Consider the following 13,377-nt stretch of genomic DNA (forward strand, 5'->3'; position numbering starts at 1 on the left):
GTATGATGTCAGGCCTCTATGACATGTGGCCAGGAGGAGCTGGGATTGCAGCTGTAATCAGTTTGCACTGCTTGTCCTCTTTATTTGTCCTGGGTTGGAAAAAGTTGCTTAGAGTTTGTTTTGGTAAAAAGTCTCACCAAATTTATGTTTCTCCTCCTATTATGCTTGCCATTCAACACTACACAGATCTGAACTGTCAACTTTAATTAGCTGATTAATGACCTGGTCACACCTTAAAGGGCAACGCCCAGGAATCCATGGCCAGGCATCCATGCTCCCTGAGGTACCAGCAACCTGATTTATTCAGGTCCTATATGCGGACCAATAGGCTACACTGGCCCTTACTACTGGAGGTCAACGCCTAACCTTAACTAATGGTCTATGGCTCAGCTCGACAGGGCAGGTCTGCCCAAGAAATGCAGTGAGATTCATAATCAGGCAGAAAATAAACGTAAGACTTTTACTGATGATGTTTCTTGCAGCTGGCAGCAACATTAACAGCTATTTAGTTAACCAGTTTAAAGCAGTGACAGAAACAGATTCAATGCTAATGAAGTTTGTGGTTTATGATTCTATGTTATGGATGTAAGAATTGCAAGAGATCACAATTTGTCACTGTCTGACTCAGGCTGAGGACATTGAAGAATTATAAAAATAAAAATAGAAGCCTTTGTGTCTTTATAACCTTGCTGGCTTTGTTTCCCTCAGTATCCCCCTTTTCTTTCTACTTTCTTTATCTCTTTCCTGCATTTCTTGTCTTCTTGGTAGCCGTTGTTTTTTTCATTTTTTCATTCCTTCACATCTCCACTGTTTTTCTCCATCAGGTGATTCAGACCATCCGAGCAGAGGATCTGGACAACTTTGCAAATGGAAGGTTTTCCTTCTCTGTGCCTGCTGGGCTTCCAGCCAGTCCAAATTTTACTGTGAAGGACAATGGAGGTAAGACTTGAATGAGCGCACAAGTTGTTTGTATATTAATTTATCCTCAGTCCTTCATTTGGTCGGGGTTAGGGTTTAAATTCAAGGTTAGAGAGAGATTGTGGTTTCAGTTAAATGATAAACAAGTAAGCTTTACACTTTGTATCTCGTGCTTCAGGTCACTGCAGACTTTTTCATTATGAAACCAAGACCACCATCTAGAATTATGTTGCTTTCAAGGGAGCTCAGGTCTCCGTAGGGAAGCTTAGGCCCAACTGGCTTCCCTGTAATCTGAACACAGATTGAGTAGTAATCAGTAAAAAAAATTCATGAAAGTAATCTGGGATCAGAAGTCTCTAAAGCTCATGCTCGAAGAACCCATCAACACAGAGGACCAATGTGTCCATTTTGCAGAGCATAGTATCCATATCACTTAATACATGCATGGCCTCTGCACTGTTCTACAATATGCCTTGTGCTCACAGTGGGACCTGAAAGGTAACGGCACTGTTAAGGGGAATTGCTGCATTTATCCACCTGGCTACATGTCATGTGTGATATATGAGCTCCAGTTAATTCAAAGATTGGATCATAATGAAGCAGTGGGTCTGTAGTTTCTACCTGTACAACACATTCTGCTGGCATCATTACCACAAAGTCTTGTCTCCTTTGCCTTTGGGTGGAGCAGGTACCCCCTATGTTATTTCCATCTTTAACAGTTTCCTCATCTCTCCTTGTGTTGCCTGAGGTGGATACGGGACCAAGGAGAGTTGACAGCAATCTCAGTAATGAGACACAGTGAGAACGGGGAGGTTGGACAGCAGTCTGTGAGCCAAATGCTACAGGCAGTTTGTGTTCTTGTTTACTTGTGCTTCCCCAGAAAACAAGGCCTGGCTGGTAGCTGCATTGTGGTTTTTTTGTTCTCCTGAGCAAATATCCAGATAATAGTGACATATAAAATATAAGATATTCACTTCATTATCAATCAAACATCAAAAGCCAATCAGGGTTTAATGGCTGCAGCCTGAGATAAACGTTCAACTTTTGGAATGCATCAATTCACACTGCATGTCATGTGACGAGGAACAACCAATCAGAGCCAGCAGATATCTTTATTCTGTAAATGTCAATTTATGGTAAATATGCAGGGCTACTCAGCAACCTAGAGAACTGTCCAGTGTTTAGCCTATATTCATTTTATGAGCGCTACTGCAAATATTTCACACCATTAATATCCTCTTTTCTCAAGGTTCACCAACTGCTTAGCATTTCAACAAACTCACAGAGACAGAAACAGAGTTTCTTAGGGGAAACACTGCTGTCCCACAGACAGTATTTGAATACACACTTAAAACACAAGAAGATCAGATGAGATGGTAAGCTGGTTATAGACGCTTAACATCGGCAGGCACTACATGGCTCTGCACCCTTTAAGTTGACACAAGAGACGTCACCCAGGTCCCGACCGACTCGCATCGCCTTTTTCACGCAGTAAAGATGAAACATGAGTCCCAGGCCTTAGGCCTCCTGCAATATTTGAGTGTTATGCACTGACACCAACAGTTTCATGTCATTTTATTACAAAAGTGACATATTTTCATGACTTTTTTTAGATTCAACCCTGTCAGTTAAACTCAAGAAACAGATATACAACTGCTTGTTCTGTTTATTTTTCTCCTCTTATCTGATTGTGGGAACTAGACAAAGTTATTCTGTATGGCTGTGTAGTAACAATGATGTAAAGCCTTGTGCAACAGCACATAGTATATAATCCTGCGGGCTTAATAATAATACTAATACCTATTAATCTTTTTATTCTCCTTCTTCCGTACAAAAGTTTGCCGCGTATCTCCGCCCACAGCATTGCCAGCACATGCGTCAAAATACATCAAATCGTGCGGCCTGATCGAGAATAGTGTGCTATGACTTTTCTCAGATATTTTTTTTTTAAACAACAAACATAAAAAGTACATCTCTGCGTTCGTCAGAGTCTTATCTCTCTGATGATATCAATATGTTGTCCATTGGAATCATGGTTTTACAATTGGAGGCAGGAGTTTGACAGCTAGCTTTGTTCAAAATCATGTCTACTGTAACCTCTGTTAATTAGTCTGCCTCTGCCCAGGTTCTCCCTCACCATGGCAACCAGTGACACACACGCACAGAAGCATGAGTGCATGCCCACAGTTCGTGTGTGCGTGTGTCCTATGAATATCTCATACAGAGATGAGAGGAGTGATAGCTTCTCGTTTCAAGTGCTCCTTTAGTCACATTTCAAACCCACAAACATAAAAATGATATCAACGCGATCGGCAGAGTCTTTTCTCTCTGTTGATAATAATATCTTGGTGATTGGACTTATGTTTTTTTTTAATTTACCTCAAATGAACCCAAACTAACCCTAAATGAACCTCAATGATACAGCTGTCTCAGAACTGTTAATATATGCAACATCTTTGGGCAGTAGCAGCCACACAGTCAACATGTCTTGCGAAATTTCTCTCGTCTTCTTATTCTCCTTCTTCCGTACAAAAGTTTGCTGCGTATCTCCTCCCACACCGTTGCCAGCACATACGTCAAAATACATCAAATCATGCGGCCTGATCAGGAATCATGTGCTATGACTTTTCTCAGAGATTTGCCTAGCGGTTTCCAGGGAAACCACAAAAAACTGAGAGAAATTTCCCCATAGCGATGAATGCATTTTGGGAGTGAAGAGAGTTTAAAAACACTCAACTTTGGGCCCAGACTGACTCGCCATACTTTAACGTAGAAAAATTATTTGAAGTTTAAAACGTTAACAAAACTCTGGACTATATTGGACCAAGGGCATTTTGATAGCTAGCACAGATTTCATGACATCAGAGTTTAAGTTTCAGGAACGTTTAAGCCTTTTTCAGATTTTATAATGGGTGTGTATTGGATGGAATGTTCAGACCTAGAGTGAGTGATGTCATCGCCAGAGTGGAGATGAGCTGTAAAATCTACTGTAATTTTTCCAAACAACTCACTCCTATCTCCACAATTTTTACTCTTCATACACCATTTTGTGGTAAAAACGTAGGAAATAATGTGCTGGTCGTAGACATGTGTCTATGAAAATCCAACAGACTTACACATTTGACTCCATGAGCCTGAAAGTGACATGAACTCCAACCAACTGCTCCATTGGACTCAATGTTAAATCTGACGACAATTTCTTTAAGAAAGCAGATGTTACCAGTTTTCTAATCTGCTCCAAAGCTCTACTCTACTCTAACCTTTCTTAATTAGTATGCTTCTCCATCCAGGTGCTCCAATCACCATGGCAACCAGCATGCACACAGTGCGTGTGTCCAATGAATCTCTCATACAGAGATGAGAGGAGTGATAGCTCCTCATTTCAAGTGCCCTTTTGGTCACATTTCAAACACCACATACATAAAAATGATATCAACCCGATCAGCAGAGTCTATTCTCTCTGTTGATAATAATATCTTGGCAATTGGACTTTTAACAAATTAACCCCAAATGTACCTTAAATTTACCTCAAATTAACCCCAAACTAACCCTAAATGAACCTCATTGATACAGCTGTCTCAGAACTGTTAATATATGCAACGTCTTCGGGCAGTAGCAGCCACACAGTCAAAATTTCTCTCGAAATTTTCTAGTTGTTGTTTATTGTTGTATTTGCTTTATTATTATCTTATTTTTGACTAAAATTCAGTTCTAGCATAAAATGTAGATGAAATGATTCCCAACAGCTGAGCAATAAAGAGGTAACCTTTTTTTTTAATTCACATTCATTTCTTAGTGAAAGGTGACACTCTTCCTGTGGTAAACTGAAAGCTGGATGCAGCTGTTTCACGTTTCTGTTGAGTCACATTCCGACCATCTACCTCCATTTCAGAGACCGATATGTGAGCGGATTGGCTCACTTGTGGCTCTCGCAGGCAACCCTGCCTTTAAACAATGCATAATAATATCAATACCCTGTAGAGCTTAAATTAAACTCAGATAGGGAGCACATTATAATGCTGTGCAATAGTAATAGTAATTACTGTGAGGACTACAGCTCTACCGCCCTGAACAAGTCCGGTTTGAAGTATTTCAACAGCTGCTTGTTCTGTTTTATGATCGTTTTAATCACTGTGAATGGTAAAAGCTGTGTTTTATCAGTGGAGAGAGAGAGAGAGAGAGAGAGAGAGAGAGAGAGAGAGAGAGTTTTGATGGTATTTATACTTAGGGCAGACTTTTGATTTATTAAACAGCTACTGGTTTTTAACCCTCTGATTGTGGTCAACTGATGTTGGCCTGGGGCAAGCTGAACTTATTATATCATGTGGATTCAGTCATAACTGAACTGAACTCTGGTTCTAGTTATGTGCTGGCATGTAACCAGCATTGTCAGCTGATATAAATTAATATGTTATTTTACATTTCAGGTGTAACTGACTTTGACATGTCTGTAAATACTGTGTGACTGAAAGATAATATCTGCTGATAAAACAAAACCAGAAGGGTTGAAGCTCAGTGTTTAACTCAAATGTCCTTCCTCCTTCCCTCCTTTCACTTCTCTTTAATTCTCCTCTGCCTCACACACACTATTCTCTTCCCACTCTTTCTTGTGTTTACTACTCAGTCATCTCTCACTATCTTTCTCCTCACTCCATTAAGTATTTCCACCTCTCCATTTCTGAGAGGATGTAAGACACCTCCTGTCTCATCCTTGTCCCCTCTCTCTTAAACTTCACACCCCCATCTCTTCTTTTCTTCATTTGTTTCCTGTTATTGTGCCTGGTGCATCGACTCTTTCTCTTCCTCTCCACCCATCACCTCCTCCCTCCTCCTCCTCAGTTTTTCTGTCAGAGGAGAATCGATAGTGCTGTTGACAGCAGACCTCTCCTCCACTCCTTAGCAAGTATTTGTTGTTCACTAATTCAGATTCTGTCCTTTGGCCTTCTCCCAGTGTCAACACTTTATCCTCTTCAATATCCCACATCCTTTGTTGTAGTGCACACAACAATGCAGTCATACAGAGCGGCAAAACGTCAACAGCTTCCACGATAAGCTCATCTCATTACCCTGATCATATGTAAAAAAATTAAATTAAATTAAATAAAGGTGCACTTTGTACAGTATGAGGCTTTAGTAACATCCAGTGACGTCGTCATAGGATTAATCTGGAAACAATGACCGATAGCATTACTGAATTACTGAGTAAAACATTTTAAATGAAGACAGACGTGAATATGTGGAGGTAAAAGAAGCTCTTCTGCATTTTCTGCAGTCGGAGGAAAGCTGATCAGAGCATCCCAATGAGTAATTAAAAGTGGCCCTATTATGCTTTTCCACTTTTTCCCTCTCCTTTAGTGTGTTATATATATATTTTTACATGTAAAAGGTCCGTAGCGTAAAGCCTGAAGTCCACGCCTAAAAGGAGTTACCCTCCCCCTCAGAAACACTGCTCCTGAGCTGCCTGAAACGGCTCGATTGAATTATCTCCTTCACCTCCGTAACATTATGAGTCATAATGTAAACATTTGCATAAGACCTCCTACCGGCTAGTTTGGCCTGCCCTCAAAGAAAGCCAGAGAGACGCGAGCTGGAGCTCCGGAGGAAGAGTTTGGTTTGCATTCGTCATGTCGAGAAGACGCTGTGTTCTGCTCTGAGAAAGGACCTTTATATGGACCACCAAAACGAAGTTGTCCTGAATAAGAAGAGGATAAACTTCATTTTTTAATGCATTTTTCTGAGGACAACTTTAAAAACTGGACACAGTTCACGGTTGGATTTTGCTAAATGCTTACTGCTGAAAGATGATGGCGTTTCAGGATCACAACCTGTAAGTAGATTTATTATTAGTGGATGTGTAATGTTTAAAACAACCAAGAAAGCTAACGTTACAAGCCGGGGTTCAAGTACAAAGCTTGACGTTGCACACAGTGCTCAGCTGTTAGCCGCGGCTAAGTTGGTAGCTAATGTTACTGTTTTCTAATGTCTCTCCTAGTCAGCTTTAGCCACACTGTGACCTAACACTGTGTAAAATATGACGATTGAATATTTGAATATTAAATAGCTAAATCTTGAATAAAGCAGAAGTGAAGGGTTGGGTTTGTGATTACAAGCTGTAATGTTAGAGTGACTATTCACTTTGGTTTGGATCATAATTTTTTATGCTATTTTCATGACTTTTGCCCAGCTGTCTTTCTGCCTGCTGTGAGCCACTGATCTCCTTTCATAATACAGCAGATAATAGGTCGACTGGACCCAGATTTATTAATTGTGGATTTGTAATGTTTAAAACAACCAAGGTAGCTAACATTACTAGCCGGATTCAGTGCAGAGCTAGAACTTAGATCCAGATGTAGGCGGGTCAAAAAGATGAGCCCATTATTTCCTTTTAGAATAATTTTATTAATTCATGACATATGTAATTTCATTCAATAAAAGCTATTGAGTTTGAACACATTTTCAGTACATTCAAATAATATATATTATTTTATGTTTTGGCATCTCAAACCCTAAAGTGGGGGGTCCTAGCCAATGAACAGACTAAAAAAACTATAACAAAATTGTATTTTAATGTTTATAAATTAAAAATTAACACAATGGCATGATTTTTTATTGAAATCTTTCAAATAAGCCAAATGTTACAAATACCAATAGTTCAAAGCAATTTAGACAATTTCAAATCTTTTGTCCAACAATTTGCACGCTTTAAATGTCAGTGTGGCACAACTGTAAATATGAGACTTTTATTTTAATATTAAAGTTCACAACAGTTACCAGGATATAGCATCATCAATAGGAACTCAACTGACCTTTATGTCTGATACAAAATGTTCCCTCTCAAATATTGATAAAAATAGCTACTTTTAACTTATATTAACTTGCTTCTACCCTGGAGTCTTTGTGCTTTCTCGCCTCGCAGGTTTCCATAAATCGTGGCTGTACCTGGACTGTGGTCGTGCCTCCTGCTGTGGCCCTGCTGACACCCACTGCTACTTCGATTATTATTATTATTATTATTATTATTATTATTATTATTATTATTAGTCACATTGGTATTACTCCTCCAATGAATCGCCACCTTATCGTGGTGGAGGGGTTTGTGTGCACCAGTGATCCTGAGAGCTGTGTTGTTGGGGGCAATAGCTCCTGGTAGGGTCTCCCAAGGCAAAGTGGTCTCGGGGGAGGGGTCAGACTAAGAGCGATTCACAAAACCTCAATGAATCGGACGAAGAAAAGTTGTGGCACCTCGCCCGGAAAAGGGAAACCGGGGCACCCTCCTGGAGCCAGACCTGGGAGGGGGCTCGCCTGGGCACTGGAGGCCGGGCCTTGGCACAAGGGGCCCGGCCGGGCCCAGCCCGAAAAATCTACTTCGTGCTGCCACCCTGTGGGCCCACCACCCGCAGGAATAGGCATTGGGGTCGGGTGCAATGTGAGCTGGGCAGCAGGCAGGGGCGGTAACCTGGGCGTGCTGACCCCCCGGCATCACAGACACGTCTAGGGATGTGGAATGTCACCTCTCTGGCGGGGAAGGAACCGGAGTTGGTGCGGGAGGTGGAGCGGTACCAACTAGATATAGTTGGGCTCACCTCCACGCATAGCACTGGTTCTGGAACCAAACTCCTGGAGAGGGGCTGGACTCCATCCTTTTCCGGAGTTGCCCAGGGTGAGAGGCGCCTCCCTGCGAATACAAATCGCAGGGGGGAAGTCTCTGACTGTCGTTTGTGCCTATGCACCAAATGGCAGTTCGGAGTACGCGGCCTTGGGTGGTGTTCTGGAAAGGGCGCCAACTGGGGACTCCATAGTTCTTCTGGGAGACTTCAACGCTCATGAGGGTAACGACAGAGAAAAAAGGCAAATATTCAGCCATAATCCTATCATTATTCATGTTGTCAGGTGGCACAACTGGTAAACATTAGGTGGTGCAACCAGATAAAACATTAATTTAGAGCAATAAATAATAAGTTTAAGTGATCAAATAGTTGATAAATATAATGTTAATAACATATATTCATTTATATTTGTATCATTATTTTTATCATTTTAAATATAAAATCGGATGCTTAAGATACCAAAAACCTGGCCAATAGAATGCAATGATCCTAAATTATTAAAAATACATAACACATCCACAAAATAGATACTGTATGTGTTAGGCGCTGTAGACACTCTAAGGGATACTTGCCAAAGATTTCATATAAAATGAATGGTAGGAAACTATATATATATTTTAACAAATACTCGGTTGCGACACCTGACAATTTTTAGCCAGTGAAGTTCAAAAAATACTGTAAAAAAAGTAATTTAACAAATGAGACTTTTTTAACAACATTGTTCCACACACAAACATATGCATTACATCCCAAAAATTATCTTTTAGAAGCCTTATTCGTCATTGACCCAGGCCTCAGCTAAATTGGTAGCTAACGTCACTGTGTTCTAATGACTTTGCTCGGCAGCTTTAGCCCCACTGTGACCTAACACTGTGTAAAATATGACGATTTAATATTTTGATTGTGAATAGTGTTCAAGTGAGGAGTTGGGTTTGTGATTACAAGCTGTAGTGTTATGGCCGCTATCCACTTCGGTTTGGATAACTTTCCAGCTATTTAATGTGGTTTTCTATGGAGTCAAATCCAGGCCAAAAGTCTCGATCATTTGAAAAAAAGAATTGAAACTGAAAATACAAATTTTGTTCTTGAACTTTGAAAAATATAACAGCGTATTCAAAATAAAAAAAAGTGAAGGAAAAGTTTCTGGGGTTGAGTATAAGATTGATTCAATTCTGGATTTGTTTTGAATAAAATATTTATTTTAATTTTTCACTTTTGGATATTTTATATTTTTCAGTTGCAGATTTAATATTTTCTGATTGAGATCTGAAATAAGTTTCAAATCTTATTTTTTCGGTTTCAAATCTTATTTTTCAGTTTAAGATCTTATTTTTTCAGTTTAAGATCTTTTTTTTCAGTTTCAGATCGTATTTTTTCAGATTTAGACTTTTGGCCTTGATCTGGCTTGGGGGCGTGGCTTCAACTGACAGTGGCAGGTAATCATGAATGACAGCTCCACAAAGAAGGCTGAGGACCTTCCTCAATCCTGTTGCCTTCAGGAAACCTAGGTATTGCGAGAATTATGACCCATCACTTGCTATACACCATATTCACGTGATTGGCAGAAAAGAAATTGACACTAGTGACGGTGGCGACTGTGGCTCAATGAAGAGCAGGGTTGTCCTCCAATCAGAGGATCGGCGGTTCTATCCCCGACTCCGGCAGTCCATGTCGATATGTCCTTAACCCCAACTTGCTCCCGAAGGCTGTGCATGTGAATGTTAGTTAGAGTTAGAGTCCTGATGTGGGAGTGAATGATGTCATACAGTGTAAAAGCGCTTTGAGTGGTGGGACTAGAAAAACGCTATACAAGTACAGTATATTTAAGATGAGATAAGATAATCCTTTGTTAGTCCCGCAGCGGGGAAATTTGCAAGGACTTACAAAGGTTTTCAAATGATCAAGATTTTTGGCCTGGATTTTGCTCCATAGTTTTCACTTTCATGGAAAGTTGTGCAGGTGGTAAATATATTTTATAATGGATTCTGTAATCTCTTATAACAATGCCTGATAAGTAAAGTTACTACTGTTGTTACAACTGGGTCAGTCATAACATTTTCACCATTCTATTATGTAGGTTATGCCTTTTGGTCATTTATACTAATAAAAATGAGGATTGTGAGCAAGCAACAACATCTGCAGGAGCAGCTTTCTACAAGGTCGTGTTCCCCAAGTCAAAGAAGGGTGAATGCATTGCAAAACCAGTTAAAACAAACGCTACATACAGTTATTTTATTTTCATTTTCAATATGTATGTTTTTTTTTTATAACAAACATAATACAATGAACATAGAATGGGAATTACCTTTTAAATATAAGTAAGGCATAAGGAGTCATCCTTCCATACAAATAATACAATACAAAATAAATGACTATTAAGTGCTATGTACGTGGATGAACTGATGAGAATGGTAGCCTATTTGAGGAGGTGTTTGAGGACCAAACTCCATTTGTTGAGGAGATGTTGGTATCACCTGTATGAAGAGAATCATAAATAATTTCCATTGCAGCTCAAAAGTGTCTGTACACTATTACAGTACTTACAAATGCGTCTTTTTGTATTTTTTTAGTCATTTGGAGGAAAAATAAATATTTCTCAGTTCTATTCCCCCCTAAAACGTCAATAGTCAGCTCCATATATGATGTGAATGTTCAGCAGGGTGTATGGATTTATACAGTTTGGATCGAAGACAGGATGGTGGACCATGCATGTAGGAGGGACTGGAACCTGGTTCATTTGTTTCAAAACCTGATGAGAAAAATAAGACACTGATTTATAAGAAATACTGCAAATAATGACTCAGGAGGCAACATCACTGCATAGGACAAATATTAATCCAGGAAGCAACAAGTTTACTTCAAATAAAATGGTGTGATCAGATTGTTGTTTACAAACATGATAACAGCCAGGAGGGGATTGTTAAATGCAGCTACATTTTTGCAGAAAGGAAACAGTTAAGATTACATTTTATAGTACTGTTGTTGTTACTGTGTAGTACTAGTTTTTTTACTGTATACAACCCAAATCTGTAATCTCTTCATCTGCTATACTCTACATAACATTACCAAAGTCACTAATTAAACACATTAGGTTTTATCAGGGAACATGTGTAAGTAAATACAATGGTGGTATTTCCGGACATAGGCTACGTAAGTGTAATTCTTAGCTTCTTAGATAAAGAGGAGGACTTGTGTTTAACACCACAGCATAGGCCTGTAGCCCAATGCTAGGTGTGTGCTACTGTTGGTCTTAACTATATAGTAGGTAGTTAGCAAGCTTTATAGTGCAGTAATTGATTATACTGTTAGATACCTGTCGTATTTCTTGGCAGCAGACGTTTTCAACTTCTTTTTCCATTCTGCCACATTTTCTGCTATTATTGACCTAAATAAGAAAAGAAACAAAACGTTAGTCAGTCAACGGACATTTGTCAATGCGATGTAAAGAAATGACACAGTTATAACGTCACATACAAAATATAAGAACGCTACAACATAACAACTTACCACTGTGAAAGGTCCTGCTCAAGTCCTGGATGTGACGCTGGTTCGGGTCTATCGGCTTGTTCCTCCTGACTTTCTATAACTGACTCACATTCGTACTGATCAGCAGGACAGATGCTACCGTTAATCTTGACTCCTACATAGTTTTTGGCTGCTCAGAGATATTTTGGAGCTGAATTCTGTTTATGGTAAGGGGCGGGATATTTCCGACACATGTGCTGAGTGGTTGACCAATCACAACAGAGTGGGCTAGCTGACCAATCAGGGTGGACTGGCTTTTCTGGATGGAGGAGCAGACACTAAAATAGAGCGTTTCAGACGGAGGGTAAGAGGAGGTGCAGCAGAACAGCCAGGATTATAAAAACAAGGCAGTTTTGAGCATTATTGCATGTAAACATGTTTTAACTGTTACTTGAGATAAAAAAAATATGCACCTGAAAAAGAGCATAATAGGCTACATTTAAAGTCAAAGCATGGATAATTACAATGAATACATTTGAAACTTAAATGATACCAATGAATTGTCATTCGTATCAAGAGGGAGCCTTTTGTCAGTATCAAGCATTGGACAATGGTGTGAAAAGAAAGAGCGTCCTGTTACAAATCTAAAAAAAATTGATGATGTATTAGTTTTAGAAGCATCTTGATAAACAATGTGAGTATAGTTGAGCATCCGTTATATAAATCTCTTTGGAAACTGATGAACCTTTGACAGTTTTTACTCTCTTCATATATAGGGTTAGGCATAGGCCCTACCTTTTCTTAGCTTAGCAGTGATAACATAACTTACTCATGTTGGGACTTCCCCATGTGGTTGAAACAAAGAGAGAGGCCTGCATGTAATTTTGATAGCCAACCCCCATTAGGCGTTAAAATCTCACCTGAGTGTAAGATTTGGTTCAAACCACAATACTGGTGACTCATTGGACGAGAGCCACGGGAACCCCAGGGAGTCCCAGTGACATGGCTATGATGTCACCAAGGCTATATAAACTGGCGCATACCGTCACTTTGTGCCGTCCCATGGGACTCGAGTTGAATAAAAGGATTTAAAGTAAAACCCCTAGGTCTATTGTGGTTCGATCCCTGGCTCTGCTAGTCCATGTCGATGTGTCCTTGGGCAAGACACTTAACCCCAAGTTGCTCCCCTAACTGTGCCTACAGTGTGTGAGTGTGTATGAATGTTAGTAAGTCCTGATGGACAGGTGGCACTTTACATGGTAGCCCCTGCCATCAGTGTATGAATGGGTGAAAGATGACAAGCGTTTTTTTTAGTTTGTGCATACATGTTGTAGTAATAGCTGGTTGTTATAGTCAGTGCTTGCATTCAAATCTCCACTGTTCACTC

The 13,377-nt window shown here is 39.8% G+C and overlaps 1 protein-coding gene and 1 long non-coding RNA gene across 2 annotated transcripts in view; one reads left to right on the plus strand and one right to left on the minus strand.

The window, feature by feature from the left end:
• The window catches only part of LOC129111584 (cadherin-18-like), a 128,736-nt gene that overhangs the window by 107,653 nt on the left and 7,706 nt on the right, over positions 1-13,377 (plus strand). Inside the window, exon 9 of the mRNA XM_054623588.1 lies at positions 825-939. Coding sequence (XP_054479563.1) covers positions 825-939 — 115 coding nt within the window. The remainder of the gene's footprint in view (positions 1-824; positions 940-13,377) is intronic.
• On the minus strand, positions 10,828-12,620 carry LOC129111592 (uncharacterized). The gene is made up of 3 exons (XR_008532337.1): positions 12,033-12,620; positions 11,839-11,910; positions 10,828-11,274 (listed from the first exon to the last, which is right to left on the minus strand). It is a non-coding gene; the product is annotated as an uncharacterized LOC129111592 (long non-coding RNA).

The sequence above is a fragment of the Anoplopoma fimbria genome, chromosome 3 (genome assembly GCF_027596085.1).
Source record: "Anoplopoma fimbria isolate UVic2021 breed Golden Eagle Sablefish chromosome 3, Afim_UVic_2022, whole genome shotgun sequence".
Lineage (NCBI taxonomy): Eukaryota > Metazoa > Chordata > Actinopteri > Perciformes > Anoplopomatidae > Anoplopoma > Anoplopoma fimbria.